Source organism: Gadus macrocephalus, chromosome 8 (genome assembly GCF_031168955.1).
Source record: "Gadus macrocephalus chromosome 8, ASM3116895v1".
In the NCBI taxonomy this organism is placed as follows: domain Eukaryota; kingdom Metazoa; phylum Chordata; class Actinopteri; order Gadiformes; family Gadidae; genus Gadus; species Gadus macrocephalus.
This window is the reverse complement of record NC_082389.1, coordinates 6161453-6179447: the sequence shown is the minus strand read 5'-3', so window position 1 is coordinate 6179447 and position 17995 is coordinate 6161453. Positions and strand designations below refer to the sequence as shown.

At 47.5% G+C, this 17995-nt stretch overlaps 2 protein-coding genes across 5 annotated transcripts; one reads left to right on the top strand and one right to left on the bottom strand.

The window, feature by feature from the left end:
• psma8 (proteasome 20S subunit alpha 8) lies at nt 1–2880 on the bottom strand. The gene is made up of 7 exons (XM_060058365.1): nt 2676–2880; nt 1975–2101; nt 1640–1764; nt 1242–1364; nt 1014–1133; nt 662–724; nt 1–482 (listed from the first exon to the last, which is right to left on the bottom strand). Exons 1-7 carry the CDS (start codon nt 2775–2777, stop codon nt 387–389), a joined length of 756 nt encoding a protein of 251 aa, XP_059914348.1. The 5' UTR covers nt 2778–2880; the 3' UTR covers nt 1–386.
• A 549-nt stretch (nt 2881–3429) lies between these two features.
• ss18 (SS18 subunit of BAF chromatin remodeling complex) lies at nt 3430–12832 on the top strand. 4 transcript variants are annotated; one of them, XM_060058363.1, is made up of 10 exons: nt 3430–3617; nt 4040–4116; nt 4257–4341; nt 5153–5309; nt 5824–6054; nt 6207–6377; nt 6790–6867; nt 7940–8062; nt 9474–9598; nt 11095–12832. In XM_060058363.1, exons 1-10 carry the CDS (start codon nt 3549–3551, stop codon nt 11119–11121), a joined length of 1143 nt encoding a protein of 380 aa, XP_059914346.1. In that variant the 5' UTR covers nt 3430–3548; the 3' UTR covers nt 11122–12832. The 4 variants fall into 4 exon arrangements, with proteins under 4 accessions (XP_059914346.1, XP_059914343.1, XP_059914345.1 ...); XM_060058360.1 differs by lacking the exons at nt 9474–9598; nt 11095–12832 and having other exon boundaries at nt 5848–6054; nt 7940–8115; XM_060058362.1 differs by lacking the exons at nt 9474–9598; nt 11095–12832 and having other exon boundaries at nt 6207–6299; nt 7940–8115.
• Nucleotides 12833–17995: the final 5163 nt, after the last annotated feature.

Genomic DNA, 17995 nt, shown 5'->3' with positions numbered 1-17995 from the left:
TTTACAAACAAGTGAGCCTTTATTGAGCTTTGATCCGTTACAGGCCGGAATATTAGCAGTTCTCTTCCAATGTTGTCATTACAGAGAATACGAAGAGTAGAAACCAACAGCACTTTCAAAATAAAAAGCCGTTACTAGATAAAAGGGTGAATCCTTGCTTCAGATCAATACACCTCCGTATCCATACATGCACCATCAGTCCGGATGGACTATTGATTTCACGCCAAAACAGTATTACGGAAGTGATAGATCTCAAGTTAAGGTTCGGGATTTTACAATGAGAGACAAATACGATCTTTTAAACCCTCTTAGCTAACAATTCCAACCAGTCTATGCTGTCCTGCCTGAAGTGCAACCAAAGGAAATGGCGGTTGTGATTAACTGCTTTAAGTGGGTTTCTTCTGCTTCTTCTTCTCAGCCTCTTCCTCCTTCTCCTTTTCAATCTCGGCCACCAGGGTCTCGATTTCTTTGGCCTCCAAGATCTGCCCAAAGCACAGAAAAGCAATTAGCCAGGAAGAAAGACATATTGAAGTGCAACTGTCCAATTAAAAAGACCTAGAATAACAACGGAAGGCCATAATGGGAAACACGCTTAAGACTATTCTATTTTCAACTTTAGCATTTAAATCGACATAGTTAAAATAATAGAATGAGTGATTACCTTCAGTGGCTGGTTTCGCCTGATAATGGCAAGTTCAATATTTTTCCCACCGGACTGGACCACCTGTGGGGAGAAGAAAAGAGGATTATCCCAAAGCACAACATTACTCATGTCAAGCTGTGATTGGCGAAATAAAACCATATACCTAGGTAGTAGCTATGGCCTCCCATAATTAGGTATAGGTCAAAATCTGCTTACACCACAATAAGATAATCACTGTTGGGCGATCTTGAACCAAAAATATGAGACTTCTATTTAGTCCATCAGAATCTGGGCCTCCCTTAAATGCATTCCAAACTAAATATACAGGCCATGTGATATTCTTGTGAGTGCAGTATCTTTGTGACCTCACCTCAAGCAAAGCTTTGATTGCCAGCTTGATTGTCTCATTGTCACCGGCGATGGCTTCGTCTGTGTAATTCTTTTCCAAGAACTCCCTCACAGTCTTCGCACTACGGCCGATGGCGTTTGCCTGGTAAAAGAAAAAACGCTGCGATTAGTCCAGGTTTTTCCAAGCATGGTTGAACCTAACTTAAAGGAGCCAATTGGAGCACAGTAAGCAGAGGACCACTTCACTGACCTTCCAGGCGTGGTAGGTTCCTGAGGGGTCCGTCTGGTACAACCTGGGGGTGCCGTCGTAGTCGAAGCCCACGATTAAAGCAGAGATGCCAAACGGCCTGCGACCATTGCTCTGAGTGTAGCGCTTGAAATAAGCAAAAGAAAGACACATAAGTGCTTCATTCATTCAGAGGAAATGTAAGTGTTTGATGTCAAATTGCATCTTAACCGTGACTAAAAGTTGGGACAATTTATTGAATTATGGTTCCTCAGAGGCAAAGAATTATATTTCTGTGCCTCCGAGGAAAGAAAGCTTGAGCCCAGCAACAGAGCCAAATGTCTCTTGATGCGAGTTTTTTGTCCGACAGCTCTATCCTTCTAAAATTGAGGACTAGAGAGATCACATCTGACACCAATTACCTGCTTCAGTGTTGCAATGTAGCGTGTGATATATTCAACTGTAACTGGGTCTTCAACCGTTAGCCTGTGACTCTGGCACTCCACCCGAGCTCTGTTGATCACGATACGTGCATCTGCCGTCAGGCCTGGATGATATCAGAAAAGCTAAGGTTACACATTGTTTGGGGAGGAATGTCATAAAAATAACTGCTATGGCAGTTCATTGTATTTTCTTAAAAGTATATTCTAAGAGACGAGTGCATCATCTCAATATATTAATTAATTGTTATTGTTGTGGCGACAAAACATTTTTTTGATTAAGCATCAGGTTTCATTCATTTTTTTTTTTGCATTACCTGCAAAGGCCATGCAGACATGCTCATCAAGGGCACATATCTTGCGGACAGTTCTCTCCTCCTGAAGCTTCGCTACAGACTTCTTCTCAACACCAAGAACCACGATGTCCTTTCCTCTGATTCCAACCTGAATGAAGAAAATTGCAACATAACATCAATGTCAAATCAGTAACTTGGATATATACTGACGAGTGAATGTGTGGACTACCTAATCAACCATGGTGGCATTGCACACCCTTATCACACCTGCATCACTTACATGGAACAGAAGGAGTAAACGGCAGCGCCACAATATCAACTGCATAAACTGATTATACGACAGAAATTGTGACTTCTTCAGGGACTTGCCTCGATTGAAGAATAACCCTGGACATTAGAGTTTAATAGACGAAGTCACAGCACCTTTAAGATGTGTAACATTATGCTAACTTTCCGGGAAGGAACAAGCTAGCGGCAAGTCAAATGTACACATCGTGTGTTGTTGTAATAATAATATTAATACGATGTGGGAGAACATCGATATACACCGGGATCAACAAACAAAACAATTTCATTCCACATCAATGTCGGCAAAATTAATCTATCCATGGTAATCTAACGAAAATGAAAGCGATTCGGAGAGTGACACAGCGACAACGCTGGCTAGTTGGCTAGCCGACGTTTGCTAACAAAGTTTAGCTTTCGTTTCATTCAGGACTTACCGCAGTGGATCCCTTCTTCACGGCTTCCTGTGCATATTCTACCTGAAAGAGATGACCATCTGGGGAGAATACAGTAATGGCTCTATCGTATCTGGCTGCCATTGCGACGCCCGAAATCAAAAATGTTAATAAAAGGATAGCAAACGGATGATTCAGCTCCAAGACGCTAGACTCGATTTCCTCGTGTATGCTATGCGCGTGCGCACCAACTTTGACCCAGGGTAAACCAAATAAACGATTTGAAAATAAATATTTAAAATAAATAGTTGCTTTATACACAAAATTATGATGGAAATTGTGACTTTTGTAGAAGCAATAATAACAAACCATCATATGGATACATTTTAATGTTATAATGCTTGCAAAACTTGGAATTAATACAATAAATACAGTTTGCAAAAAATAATGCAAAATTACAAAGTGATGGTATTTGTGTGTGGACCGTATATACAATTTATATTTTTGAATTTTACAATTTCTGTCATTATTGTAATAAACATTTGAACTCCGTTTCAAAGATTGACTGTAACCTTTTGGAACAATCCTGGAATGGTCCACTTTTTATAAATTGGGGGGTACCTGCTTTGGAAAATAGATGCAGCATAAAAATAAGAATGTTTATATGTATTTCTTTAAAACTGAGTTGATTACTTTTCTTCTCTGTTTAAAATTTAAATACCAAAAACGCTATTACTCAATTCAATAAACAATAAAGGTTGTATTTATGTGGCTCCCTGTTCGTGTCCCCCCTCTCCTCGTATAGTGGGTCACTGCATTCCAAAATAGCGTATTCAACTGCTAATCTGAGGTCTTCCGAATCGTGCAGTGTGTTACCACTTTATGCTGTATTTTGCGCTTTCCTAGGTTATCGCCATGTCGGTGGCTTTCGCACCTCACAGGCAGCGTGGAAAGGGGGATATCACTCCCGCAGGAATACAAAAGGTAATGCATCTTCACAGCGCATCATGAGCAGGGAGGCTATGAAACAAGCGTAAGCTAGCCCGTTAGCTTATGGTGTAGCATCACCCATCCAAATCCAACTGGATATAGATTGGTAACCCTGTTTGCAGGGTCACAGCGCGGCGAATATGAACATCGCGGAACTAAGGGGCAGCACATGTGAACAAACCTTGAACCGTCAATCATTCACGTTAACATTGAATTATTTCCTAAATGAATGAAGGCCTGTGGGTTTTGTTAGCTTAGGACGGTTAGCAGGATGCGTCTTTTGTTAGCCGCACGCGCACTTCTGATGATGAACAATCCCATCTCTAGCCTCCTTTCATAATACTATTGGGGTATCAGCCTTTACACAGATTCATACCACCTAACCGCAAACGTGTTATCTTGCTTTGATGTTCCAGTTACTAGATGAGAACAACCAACTGATCCAGTGTATAATGGACTTCCAGAGTAAAGGCAAGACTGCAGAATGTTCACAGTAAGTCACGTTGACATTATGGCGCCTCCTTCCACTCTCCATCTTCGTCTACTAGGTGTTTCCAATTGTTAACTTTTACTTCAAGGGCTGCATGTCAAATATAGCTCATGCAAGATTGAAACGGCTGTCCACTTTTTCAGATATCAGCAGATGCTCCACAGAAATCTAGTGTACCTGGCAACGATAGCAGACTCAAATCAAAACATGCAGTCCCTTCTACCAGCGGTGAGTATTACCTGCCAAACGGGCGATCTGGATGTAACCTGCAACATAATGTATTTTTTATTCACATTACATTGCTTGATGTTTTTTAGATATATCTACACCTGTTAAACTTCATTTTGGGGCATATGAAATGCAATGACCAAATGTCATTATGTTTCTATACCGGACACAAGGCAAACAAAGGAAGCTATATCACACACCTTCGCCTCAGGCTTCAGGTTCTCTCTAGATCATTTTCAATCCAGGCCTCTTTTGGTCAGTAGGATCCAACTTTATGAGTAATTCAATGATCAAAGAGCCTCTGCGTAAAGAAGCAAGAAGCACAATTTTGATTTCAGAGAGGGTAGTGTGCATCAGGTGTTTTATTTTAAATGTTTGGTAACGAAAAAAATCACACAGACCATGTTGTGTGTGTGTGTATTGCTCTAGTGATTTCAGCAAGCTTAGCTGGATGAATATGGTGGAACTATTCCATTCATATTGGAAATGTCTCTTAAGTCATTTTAGTCCCAAGGTTGAACTCTACTAAGCCATAAACTGACCCATTTTGTATGGGTACCGCCTGGTGGGTTGTATATATTTCTTTTTGCGCATGCTTTTTTCTTTCTTTTACTACCTTGTGAGGTTATTTTTTCCCAAGAAGACCATGTCATCAGCTTATATTTATCCTCAAGGAATGTTAAACTCTTCACGCATTCGTTAAATGTTTCGAAGCAATCATAGCTTTGTTTTGGACCCATTTGTCTATCAATATGTGTGGCTAAATTTGTCTGATGCTAAGTGTGGTTTGTGTGTGTGTGTGTGTGTCTAGCCGCCCACTCAGAACATGTCCATGGGCCCCGGTGGTATGAACCAGAGCGGAGCTCCCCCCCAGCCTCCACACAGTCACAACATGCCCTCGGAGGGCATGGGCAGCGGAGGGCCCCCGGCCCCGCACATGCAGGGCCAGATGAACGGACAGATGCCTGGTTAGTCAGACCTCCTTCTCCTTCTCCTGTCTCTCCACACGCACCTTCTCTCTTTCCCTTTCCTCCCGTGTTTCTCTTTCTCTTGTCTCCCGCGATTCTAATCGGTTTGGTTGCCTAGCAACACCGCAGAACTGCGAGGTAGGTCGTTCCTCTGAAGGGTGACGTCACCCGTTTGCCAGCTCCGGCGGTCTTGAATGCCGATATCCTTTTTTTTTTTTGATCGTAGCACCTGCTCTCTCTTCCGTTTTCGTCTTTCATCCCTCTTTTTGAAGTTTATTACTTATATTAATCCAGATTATTTATATCAGATATAAAGTGTGGAATTCGGTAGGGAAAAAGCACTTAACTGGTAGTGCAAGATAAGCGTTACTATATTAATCCCAGTCATGACGTTTGGGAAGGTTAGGGAATTGGCTTAATCCTGTCACTGTCACACCAGCGGACGCCCCTCGTCTGATTACCATGTCACTCTTTGCAAATTTTCTGAGTTGAGCATTGATGTCTGAATTCCCAGGACCTAACCATATGCCCATGCAAGGACCCGGACCCGGCCCCAACCAGCCGCCCAACATGCCCGCCGGGTCCATGAACATGCCCCCCAGCAGCCACGGAACCATGGGCGGCTACAACCACGCCGTCCCCTCCTCCCAGGGCATGCCGGCCCAGAGCCAGATGAACATGACTCAGGGCCAGCCTATGGGCAACTACGGCCCCCGGCCCAACATGAACATGCAGCCCAACCAAGGTAGCCACCCTGCGGCGCTTTCGACGCGTGGCTCTGAGTGTGTAGACAAAAGAGTTCTCACGTTCACAACGCACGTTTTTGTTCATTTATTCGACGCGTGGGATGAGTGTGCCGTGTTGAAAAGGGTTGTTGTTGTTGTTGCTCCCTCGCAGGTCCCATGATGCACCAGCAGCCTCCCTCACAGCAGTACAATATGCCCCCTGGTGGCACCGGCCAGCACTACCAAGGCCAACAGAACCCCATGGGTATGATGGGCCAGGTCACCCAGGGGAACCATGTCATGGGCCAGAGGCCCATGCCACCTTACAGACCCCCGCAGCAAGGTATCCCCCTCAGAGCTGAGCGGGCCCTTTGAGGATCTTTTTGTTTTGAGCACAGTCCTTCTCCCTTTCCCCTAACACAACCCCTTCTGCATTTCTTACTTTCCCTCTTGTCTCGATCTCCCTCCTCCAAGTTTGAACTTTTTTTTGTTTGTTTTTGTTTTTTTGTTCCTTTACTGTTTATTGCTCACAGACCCCTTTGGTGCCGATTAGGTTCTCAACTCCTCCGACAGCTAATCGAAAAACTTGGGTGATCACGAGGGAAATTGGTTATTTCAGGACTGGCAGTGTAGGGCAACATCCCCCCCTCAAAACACACACACCTCACTCCCCCCCTCTCGCGCAGAGCCACTCGTCCCAACAACACCTTGAATCTACCTGTGTGTATGTTGTGTGCTGTGTTATGTGTATGTAGGACCCCCACAGCAGTACCCAGGGCAGGAAGACTACTATGGCGACCAGTACAGTCACGCAGGACAGGGCGCCTCAGAAGGTAGGAGAACCCTCCAACCGCTCCTGGGGAACCCAAAAGAACCAATCAAATCAAAATCAAATCCCCCCCTCCCCCCTCCCCCTCCCCCAAATACATACCGCCCAACAAGATCTGCCTAAAGGAGTTGTGTTCAATCAAGGAGAATCGTAGGTGACGGGGCCAGACCAGGAAGTCAAAGTCTGCCACTGCCTCATGGCGTGGGTGGGCGGGCTGGGGGGGCCGGATCTACAGCTTGGCGTCGCCAGCCAATAGGAAAGCTGCAGCTGAACTTAAGCCAGCTTCTCGCTTTGTGATTTCACAAATGCCTGTTTTTTGTGTACCCTGAATCGTATTAAATATTCCACCCCTTTTGCTGAGAGATTAGCGCTAGGAGGCAAAGAGACCCGTGCCGGCGTGCTAAAATGACCCAGATGTCAAAGATAATTATACCCCCACTGTCCAGCCAGCAATCAGGTTGGCTTTTGATACTTCCGAAGCACAGCAAAAGCAAACGGGGATCGTGCAAGGTAATCTCACGCCTCTTGCTACCATGGCAGTGTCACCACTTTCACATCTCCTTCTGTCTGTCTGTCATTGACATTCACTATTCCTTTTGTTTGTCATCTTTCTCTACCAGTTTTTAATTTCTTTCCAAAGACGCCACTTGTTTCTCGGCTAACACAACTGTGCCCTTGCCCTCCCTCCCCCCCTTTTTATATCTAATTGATTGGTTGTCCAGCGGCCAATCGAGACATTTCCACTGGCCTGCCTTCTCTTAATTTCCATCACTGATACTCGTTCCTTCTTTCACATTCCTAACTACGATGCTTAATTGCCTAATGCAAACCATTCCATGGTTTTAATCTACTCCACAGCTGTGTCTGTGATATACCGGACCAGGTAAGGTTGTGCAACAGCTCCCTCCAAACATCCCAAGAGATGAGAGCGGAGTCGCCACCAACCCTGAGACAAAGTCCTCACGGTCTTATGCCACATCGCTTGCTTCTCCGCTGCGGTTCACGGTTCACAGCACTCACTGTCCCCCCCCCCCCCCCCCCCCCTGTCCCTTATCCCCGTTACCCCCCCCCTGTAGGTAACGCGCAGTACGTCCAGAACCAGGAGGCGTACCAGCAAGGCCCGCCCCAGCAGCAAGGCTACCCACCCCAGCAGCAGTATCCCGGCCAGCAAGGCTACCCTCCGCAGCAACAGGGATACGGTGCGTGTCCTCAACACACTTTTGTTCTTATCCTCTAAGTGGCACTGTCGGCTGTCTTTGGCGCCCTCGGCGTTTTTAACCTCCCGTTTTATAATAATCATTCCTCCTCCAGAGAGGTGAAACTAGTTGCGACTTGCTTCTTGAAACCCCAAAAAAAAGCTACCTGTGCCAGAATGCCGTGAAGGACGGCAAAACGGGTCTGTTAATGACGGGTTAGGGGATTGGTACTCGGAGGGGAGACTTGGGGAATGAATCAGGGGGGGTTGGGGTAGGGCCATGTATCAGATTAGTATTCTTCCCAATGTTTCAGCCTTCATGTTTGATTTGAACGCCCTGGTCTCTAGCGAGTACGGAGAGATCTGTCGGACCCTAGGCCATGCGTCATGAGCACGGAAGCGACCGCAACTCGTATCCGCCCTTTCCCCATCCATAACTTTCCTTGTGATTCCCCTTTTTTTTCTCTCTCTCTCTCTCTCTCTCTCTCTCTCATCTCTCTCTCTCTCTCTCTCTCTCTCTCTCTCTCTCTCTCTCTCTCCTCTCTCTCTCTCTCTCTCTCTCTCTCTCTCCACTCTCTCCTCTCTCTCTCTCTCTCTCTCTCTCTCTCTCTCTCTCTCTCTCTCTCTCTCTCTCTCTCTCTCTCTCTCTCATCTCTCTCTCTCTCTCTCCTCTCTCTCTCTCTCTCTCTCTCTCTCTCTCTGAGCCAGAGGCCTTCATCGTGTGTCGATAATGAGCTTTCCAAGAGTCGGAGGCAGTGCGCTCTGCTCCATCTGGCACGCACACAAGCTCCTTCGCTCACAAGGCACCACAAGGTTATGCCCCCGCGTTAAGGAGTCCAGCGTTGACAATACTGCGTGGGCTCGGTTTGTAAACGCGGGTCGCTCGGCTCGGCCCCATCCCCGCTGTGGCCTAGTGTTGCAGGGCAACCGACAGAATTTCTGTTTGTTTTTTAATGAGGCCCTGCACTGTTAATGAACGCCCACAGAATCTCCTTGATCTCCCCTTGTATTGGAGCGTGGGGGGGGGGGGGGGGGGGTGGGCCCGACCAGGAAGCCAGCCCCGGTAACCTTCCTTGTTACCGTGCCTGGCATGGCGGATCGGGCTCCGGCTAGAGCCTGACTTCTTCACCACCCTGCCACACAGCAGCCGGGCCTATCGCGGGGACATTAGGGATAAATATCAATGGCGGCGACGCATCAGAGCCAATGGGCATGGAGATGTATTTTCAATTGAAACTCGAGTCGACACTACGGGCACCAGATGGTGTGATGTGCCGATGATGGCGACGAGTGGGTTGCAGCCGTCTTACAAAATGGGAACTTCTGTCATTTTTGTGTTTTTTTGCTCAAGGTTTTTAACGTCTGCGGTTTCGGTCACTATTTTGAAACGTGTGTCGATCTCCCGCTGTCCCCAGGTCCTTCCAGAGCGCCCCGGGCAGTACCCCAACTACCCCAGGGGCAGGGGCAGCAGTACGGGCCTACCGCCCACCTCAGCCGGACCCCCCCAGGGCCAGCAGCAGCGCCCTATGCCTACGAACAGGTGAGTATGCCCACGGCTGTAGCGCCACGGCAGACCTGGTCCGTACGGAGGCCTTAGTGTGTCCCCTTTACTTCGCGTAGGTTCTTTTTTTTAACCATCCGTCAGCCTCAGGGTTATATATATATATATATATATATATATATATATATATATATATATATATATATATATATATATATATATATATATATCTCCATACACATGTAGCGTTCGTAATGAAGCCAGTGTGAGCCGAGGGAGCAGATGTTCAAAGTGGGTATCTTGTGCATGCTGTCACCGTCTGGAGGGAGGGCTTTGGTGGGAGGCGGGAGAAAGTTTCGCTCGGCGTCTCAATGTGTGTTTATCTAGCCGTAGTTGTGTTGACTGTTGAACGTTTACTAAAAAAAGGCACGCGTTAGATGGACCGTGGGAAGGGGTTGATGATCGGCCCAGGCTACAATGGCATGCACGTCAAGGGTATGTGAAATATGGGGGCTTTGATGCGGAATCTCTCCTTTTTCTTTCTTTTTTAATGACTTAAGCGTAATGCCAGTGTGCTCTAGTGTATTTCTATTTTTTTTAAAGGGAGATCTACATGTTGCCCTGTATTTCCTGTGGTCTTATGTGGGGGCCACAGCTACACTTTGATATCTTTATCTTTGAATATTCAGGGACACATGAGGAAATAAAGACCCAGGGATTTGAACCCCTGACTAGCTCTGTAAGAAGCAAAGGTAATGGTTGCTGTGAAGACCTCAACGTCCAATCTAGACGTTTGACCACCTAGCTTTTATTTGCATTTGTTTTGTTCCTTCCTCTACCTCTTTATGTCTTGATCCTTTCCCATTTTACTCCTTTTTTCTTTTCTTTTTCTTTAATTTTTTAATTGTAACCAGGGGTCGAATTTTACATCCAAGAGGTCATAAACACAGCATGCGTAGTGTAATGATACCTTCTATATGCTTCAGTAATGTGTCCTTTTCTTTAAAAACGTGTAGAGAAACAAAGTAAAACAAGAACTGGTTGAAGCGCCTGAGATGTGCCTGAGATTGTAAAATCACATCGGATCAAATCCGAATCAGTATTGAAATGTGACTTTTTTCTTTAAAATGTCTTTTTCGGCAATTCCAACGATAACGGAAGCCACATTTCGACCCCTGTTTAGAAATGCATCGACTGTTGAACTTAATGTAGTTCACATGACACCTGTCTACCTAGTAAATAAGGAAATCTCTTCATCAGCCATGCTGCTGCAGAAACCTGACATGCCTAAAGCTGCATTTCCAAAAACACACCAGTGGTGTGGCCGTGCTGCCACCTGCTGGTTCGATTAAGCAAATGCAGCCCACTCTTAAATCATCATGGTTTGCAGTGCCATATGGTTGATATTACCAATGTGCTTGTTTGTGTCCTACTACTGTCTGTGTGTGTAACTATTAGCCCATGTATCTGCTTGTCTGGCTCCTTCTCGTGGTGAAATGACAATAACACATTTCTGTTTGCATTTCTTTCCACAGGGCCAGTATGGAAATTACCAGCAATGAAAAGATGGTCACAGCAAACCCACACAGCCCCGCTCTGACCTCTTCTCTGAGCTTTGACCTCTGGGGTCATCTGTTGAGTAGAATTTTAAATTATGGCTGCAGCTCGATGAGACACACCCAGCGCGCGCGCACACACACACACACACACACACACACACACACACACACACACACACACACACACACACACACACACACACACACACACACACACACACACACACACACACACACACACACACACACACACACACACACACACACACCGATTCCCTCTTCTGGAACAATCCATCGGGGCGCTCATCCACACCTGTAAGATGTATTGTTGTGTTGTCAACGCTGACGTGATGCGGCCCGTTTCTCAGAGCTCTTTCTCCGGTCGCGGCGGTCTCTCCGAGCAGCGTAGCCTTAACAACACCAAACAAACAGAGCTGCCTTATCGTACAAACATTGCAGTTTTTGTGAAACTGGCATACAAAACGTGAAATTTGGGGTATCACCAATTGTTTTAAATGTACCAACTCGCTAGGTAGGTGGATGCATTCCCCCCCGCCCCCTCCCTCTCGCTCCCTGTCAATGAGAAGCAATAATGCCAACAGTAGAGATACGCTTTTTTGATGAGGTTAACTTTGTCTATGACTTTGGAGACTAGTCCTAAATACTGTGTTGTTTATTTCCTTAACTGTACGTGTCAATGTATCTTTTTGGTTATGATCTTTTATGATGATCCCATCCGGCACATTTTGTATTATTTTGTTTTGTTTTATGTATTTCTTTGATGAATTGTATCTGTCTAAATTACAATTTCAAGACCGATGTGGTCGCCCCACGGTGGCTTTGGTGGTACAAACACATGCTCCTGCACAATATGGCGCTAAAATACAAACCTAATCGGTATACTTTTTGGACCTGGACTGAATCGTTAAAAATGTAGCATGCCGGCCCGGCTTTGGTGAAACTGAACTAGAACTATTAATTTATATAAACCATTTTCAGGGTTTTCTACTTTATTTAGCTCACACAGGGATCTACCAAATTTGCCATTAGAGGAATAGCCGTCTGCGTGGTTGGAAAAGTGTGCCGAAGCAGAAGACGCATAGCGGACATCTTTTGAAATGTAAGGCCATCCCTCCCTGCTTGCCAAAGCCTTCTCCTATTATTTGAATTAGTTGTTTAACTAAAGTCCACGGCCATTTTGTCCACTGACTGCAAACCAATGATTGCGGGGGTGAAAAACCACCCCAATCTTAACTACGGTTTTGTCATCCTTGACAATGCCGGAGGATTATCTCCTTGAATAGACTTCTGAGGCAATGCCATCGATAAAGTGTTGTGTACGAATCATCCGAAAAAAAACTTGTTACTATCATATATGTAACATAAGATGTGAAAATAATGTTTTGGAGAGAAAAAAGGATTTCATAATTTTACAGTTTAAAAAAAGAAAAACAACGGGTGGTGCAGTTGTGGCTACAGCCGCTTGATATGTGTCCTATGGTCAGTGTTGCCAGGTTGGGTGGGAAATCTGACCCAACCTGGCAACACTGCTTAGTTGATCTGGTGTACAGTGGCATAGAGGAGGAACAGACACGGTCGTCCTCATCTTGTTTATATGGCTGTTTAATATTTTTCATTCTGCACCCATTCGCAACAGTGTCGGTTGTCATTGAAATGTAAAACTGTACATTATAATAAACTACAAAAAAACAAATCTCTAATGTGGCGCTTAATTCTTAATTATTTATTTTTTTGCCTACAAATCGTGTTGGGTGGAACTTGTTCCCGAGGAAGGGGGGAATACGTCGTCGCGCTACGAGGGCTGTCACCGCCCTCAGGATGATGTAATTGTTTTTGCTCATGGGCTCTCCGGTCGGCTGGTGTCCGACCGATAATGGGCTCGTCCCCCTCACGCAGCAGCATCGCAGCATAGGCCAGGTGCATCCAGAGAGCTATGCGGCTGCACATTCACACCCAAAATTACCTTCCCCTCCTCCTGACCGCGCCCCCTCCGGAGAGGGAGAGGGACTACCTGTCACTCTGGGGGGAGAGGGGCAGATGGCGCACCAGATGTGGGGCCGGAGCACGTGACGGGAGAGTAGTGAGGGTGTGAGAGAGGGCCGCTGCTCGGACCGCCAGAGCACGAGTGGGCGTGTTCCACCATGTGTTGATGTTGATGTGTGGGACCGTGTATAGAAAGTCTATGTATAGTATATCCTGTGTGTGTTTTGTGTTTGTGTGTCTGTACACACACACATGCAAACACAAACCTACAGTACCTGTGCTGTAGGACGCGCTCCTTCCTCGGTGGATCGGTTTTTCCTTTCCCCCTGCTCGGGTCTCGTGGCATCTCCCAGTCACCGCACCTCCCCGCTGCTCCACAGCTGGCTGCCCCACCCTACCCAGCTGCCACTGGGGCTCCCCCCGGCCCAGCCGCTTGGCAGGGCTGGCGGTTTGGGCGCCCCCCCACCAGCCCTCCCTGGCAGCTGCCGCCCTCAGCTGCGCTCTCGCAGACGGCATTGGGGTCGGACAAAGTCACTCCTCCTGTGACTGTCTGATTAGTATTTCTCCCTGTTCTCCACAATAAAACCGTTAAACATTGAGCTTCGCTTGTATACGTACTATGAACATTGTGTGCCTATATACTGTCGGGTCGTGCAGCCAATTAACCATAGAAGGGGGGGGGGGGGGGGTCGCGTTTTGATGTCACGGCAAACACCAAGTTGACAGGGTAATTTCGGCCGACGATTATCTCATTCAATATTTTGATAATTATAATTCCGGACACCCTTCAGATAGGGACTTTGAACCCACAAAGGGGACGATGACATTGTGGTCCTAACCGGCGGCAGGAAAAGAGTGATCTCTCAGTTCTCTCCCCCCCTGTCTTTCCTGCGCTCTCTCAGCCACTCACTCACTCCTGGTCTCTCACTCTTGTATGCACACTCTCGGAGTGACAGAGGGTCTACGGGGAGGTATAAGAGGTAGTTATGGGGAGAAATGCAGCAGCCTCCTCCGTTTAATTGGAGACGTGTCACACTAAATAAATGGTGCAAAAACAAGCGCTGACTGGAGGCTTGAGGGAGGGGCCCTGGGGAGCCAGCCTGTTTTATTGGGCAGGAGCGCTGCATCGCTCCGGGGTGAATCGGGGCTATGCGCTCTTGAGATCAACCCCTCCCTCCACCACCCTCCCGCCGCTACATCGTCCCCCTTCCACTCCCCAAAACCACCAAAACACCAGAGAAGAAGCAGGGGGGTAAAACAAAAAGACAAACGGCTTTGAGTTCAACCAACAGAAATGAGAGCAGAAATGACTCAATGTTGCACGAGGAAAGAAACGCAACAAAATGAAAGCCAGGACGGATGGGTGACCTTAGTGACCCGATGATTTCAACTTCAATCGGGCAGCTTCTCGAAATCTCTCTACCGCGATTTCAATTTCTGCATGCCCGCTAACAAATCCATAATCATAAAAGTCTTGAACAAGCAATTTCTGCCACGCGTGGTGCAAGCCCCGTACGTCAATCTATGTTTGGAGGGGCCTGCAAGCCTCAGCCTACACAATTCTCCCTGTGTAATCCATACATGACCTCCGAGTAACCAAGAGAATGTGCTCTCCGATATTCTATTACTGTGGATGTCACCGTTGTCTTCTGTTCAATATTGCCCCACTAACGCTGCGTGTGTGTGAGTTCACATGTGCGTGTGTGTATGAGTGTGTATGCGTGTGTGTCTGTGCGTGCGCGCGCGTGTCTGTGCGTGTGTGTCTGTGTGTCTGTGTCTGTGTGTGTGTCTGTGTGCATGTGTGTCTATGTGTGTGTGTGTCTGTGTCTGTGTCTGTGTGTGCGTGTGAGTTCATAGCACGGGTTTTGATTTACCTCTGCAGTGTGCAGCAGTAATTGGATGTGACACCATTTGCTGTGCTCTCCCTGGGGGATAGAGCAGGAATCTGACTATTATGGCCTCCGTCATGAATATGTCACAACCGCTGCAAACAAAGGCCTATGAAACGGACAGGGCTACCCTCTGTTGTTTCTAAGCTAATATAGGAGATAAATGCTTCCTTGAAAAGCCATTTTGGGTGGCTCTAATGAATGATTAATGGCCTTTTTTTTGGAGAGGGGTGTGGAGGGGAAAAACTCATTTTAGATTCTACATGCAATTGTTAAATATGCAGTGGTACACCTCATGCCCAGCCCACTTCATTGTGTTTAATATCATAGTTCCCCGGCTGGTTGAAATATTTTGCACCCTACACGCCCAAATGGTGCAATCACCTCAAAACAAGGCAAACGCTTTGGGTGGGTCTAATGCGTTTTAAATCCCGTCGTTTGTTGAGGGTCGAGCAAATTCCATCATTCCTTCAATCAAAATGGAGTGTGTTGCTTTGTTTTGTGCTCTCGCCTCACCAAAGTAGTGTCTGGGTGAAGTAGTAGCAGGTATGCTGATATCAGTATTCCCACCGCCTGCATAATTGCAGTGATTTGCTTTCCCTTTGGGTAATCTGTAAACATGGCTGTTTTGATGTTTTTGGCATCCTCCATTGGCTGAGCTCTCTGCTCCTCCAGTGAAGCCCCCCATCCCTGCCCGGGGTGACACAAATAGATCCTTCCCCAGAAGGGGCACGTAGTTCCACACGGGCACAATCAATACAGCCCAGTTGTCGCTGGAGCCGCGGCGGTATTAAAAGCGCCCCGCGAGCCCCTCTCTCGCCACGCCGGCGTTTTAGGGAAATAAAGGCATCGATCGGCCCCCGGGCCCTCCGGCAGAGCATTAACCTGGCCCCCGCAAATTAGAACGTGCTCATCTGGACACATCTGCCTGCAATGTTCCCAAAAAGCCGTTCCTGGGGTGAGGGGAGCGGGACTGAGAGGGGCAGGGGGCCGGCGTCCCGCGGCTCGCGATGATGAGCAGAGCCCTACGTGACGCCTCTGTCAGGGCAGGGGAGATGTCTGGATGCCCAGGACTTCCATTAGAGGCCCAGGATGGGGGTGCAGGGCGACGTGGCTGGGGTTGGTCGGGGGTACTCCATCTCGGAGAAGTGTGGTGCCCTCCCCCCGATGTGTGGGGGAGAGCGGGGGAGACTGACCCTCGTACAGAGCTCCTGGCAAGAAGGGAGGAGTGTGGTTTCACCGCACTGACAACAACACGTACTGCACGGATCCGGTCATTGTCTCGGCTGGGCTAGGGTGAACGGCGTCTTTTGATTTGATGGATTAACTCACTCGATGTGACTTTGCAAACAAATCGGTTTTAATTGGGTCGTCTGTCATCAACGTTGGATGTAAAATAAATTAAACAGCATATTTGCGGTACGCTGGCGATTGATCCGAGGGCTGGAGCTCTCTATGCTGAGCCTGCAATCACAATAACAGCGACGCTGTTTAACTAAGAGATCAAGCCGTGGACTCAAACCCTGGGAGCAGGCAGTGGCCACAGCCGGGGAGGAAGAAACACAAATAGACCTGGGCAAAAACACAAATGCAAAGACACAGATTTGTTCTTAGCATTGCTAAGTTCATGAGGGAACGACTAAATGAATCCTTCAGCTATTTGTTTACTATGTTATCCCTCTGCCTGTGATTGTATCTGTTGCAAGATACAGAGAGAGAAGCATGAAGGACACTGATTGACGTTAAAATAACTGATCAAAAGTCAGCCCTGACATTAGTCGTCTCTTAAACAGTACATCAGTCGACTTCCCCATCTCCACATCTCTCCCTCGGCAGCAGCACCTCGTACCACAATACACTAAGACACCAGAGATACTTTGTCCTGACGCGTTTCAACACAGAGAGACGCACGCGGCGTCTCGTCTTCTGGAAACTTTCCCTCCTGTTCCGGGCGGCGCGGCACTCAGTGGGCAGCGGGGGAACTTCTCTGGCCCAGTTCTCCGTGTCCTTGAGAGCTGTGCCTCCGGGCCGGGTGCTGCTGGGGTCCCGTCGCGCTCCACGCCGGCTCCTCGCTCTAGCCCCCCCCCCCCCACCCCCCGCTGTCCTCCGCCACCACCACCACCACCCCCCCTCCCTCCTCCCCCCGCTTCCCCCTCGCCCCCCCCAGCGCGGCTCTGGAGAGACGCCAAGCTCTGAGGGGGTTTGTCTGTGGAGGTGGAAGTGGGGGGATGGAGGAGGGAGGAGGGAGGGAAGGGAAGGGAAAGTGGTGGTGGGGGTGTGCTACCAAAACTCCCAACTCCCTCCTTCCCCTCGCTCTCACCTAGCCAGCCAGCCATCCAGGTCCCAGGATGACTGTGGACTAGATATAAATCACTTGACTGGAAGGGCCAAGCAAACCCCCGGCATGGTGGTGGTGTTGTATAGGATGTGGTCACGGGTAAAAAGCTGCCTGATTGTGGTTCTGCATGACTGCAGGATCCTGTTTGTGTTGCGTGTGGGTCTTTTCACTTCGCGTTCTGTTTGTTCTTTAAAAGGGGGTGGTCATGGGGTCAAACCCCTTTTTATGTTTGGAACAGGGAGGATGATGCTGGAGGACTATGGGGTGAGCCGAATGTGAGCCAGGGAGTTAGGTGAGTGTGGCCGTAGTCTCTTGAAACGTAAGGATTTTCCCCTTTAATCCAGACATCAAATTAGCAAACATTTATACACACGCGGCACGCATACAGTTGTAGCTTTACGTGTTTGACAAATCCCCACATAATTTATTCACTACATGCATTAGTACATATAGATAGATTTATTTAACATAAGTGTGTGTGTGTGTGTGTGTGTGTGCGTGCGTGCGCCTGCACACACGAGTGTGTATGCGGTTGCTTAATATAATTAATATGGATATTGGCCAAGAGCAAAGATAAAGATCCATTTTCTAATATTTTGTCCTTGGATTGTGCAGTCTGGGAATTCACTCCCCCTTTCCGCTCTCT

Bases quoted from the DNA above. Each gene is read 5' to 3' on its own strand.
- psma8 (XM_060058365.1), bottom strand. From the start codon at position 2,777: ATGGCAGCCAGATACGATAGAGCCATTACTGTATTCTCCCCAGATGGT. The intron at 1,134-1,241 runs GTCAGTGAAGTG...TTCTTTTACCAG, and splicing joins GAACCTACCACGCCTGGAAG to GCAAACGCCATCGGCCGTAG. The intron at 725-1,013 runs GTGAGGTCACAA...TTCTCCCCACAG, and splicing joins CAATCAAAGCTTTGCTTGAG to GTGGTCCAGTCCGGTGGGAA.
- ss18 (XM_060058363.1), top strand. From the start codon at position 3,549: ATGTCGGTGGCTTTCGCACCTCACAGGCAGCGTGGAAAGGGGGATATC. The intron at 4,117-4,256 runs GTAAGTCACGTT...CCACTTTTTCAG, and splicing joins AAGACTGCAGAATGTTCACA to ATATCAGCAGATGCTCCACA. The intron at 4,342-5,152 runs GTGAGTATTACC...GTGTGTGTCTAG, and splicing joins TGCAGTCCCTTCTACCAGCG to CCGCCCACTCAGAACATGTC.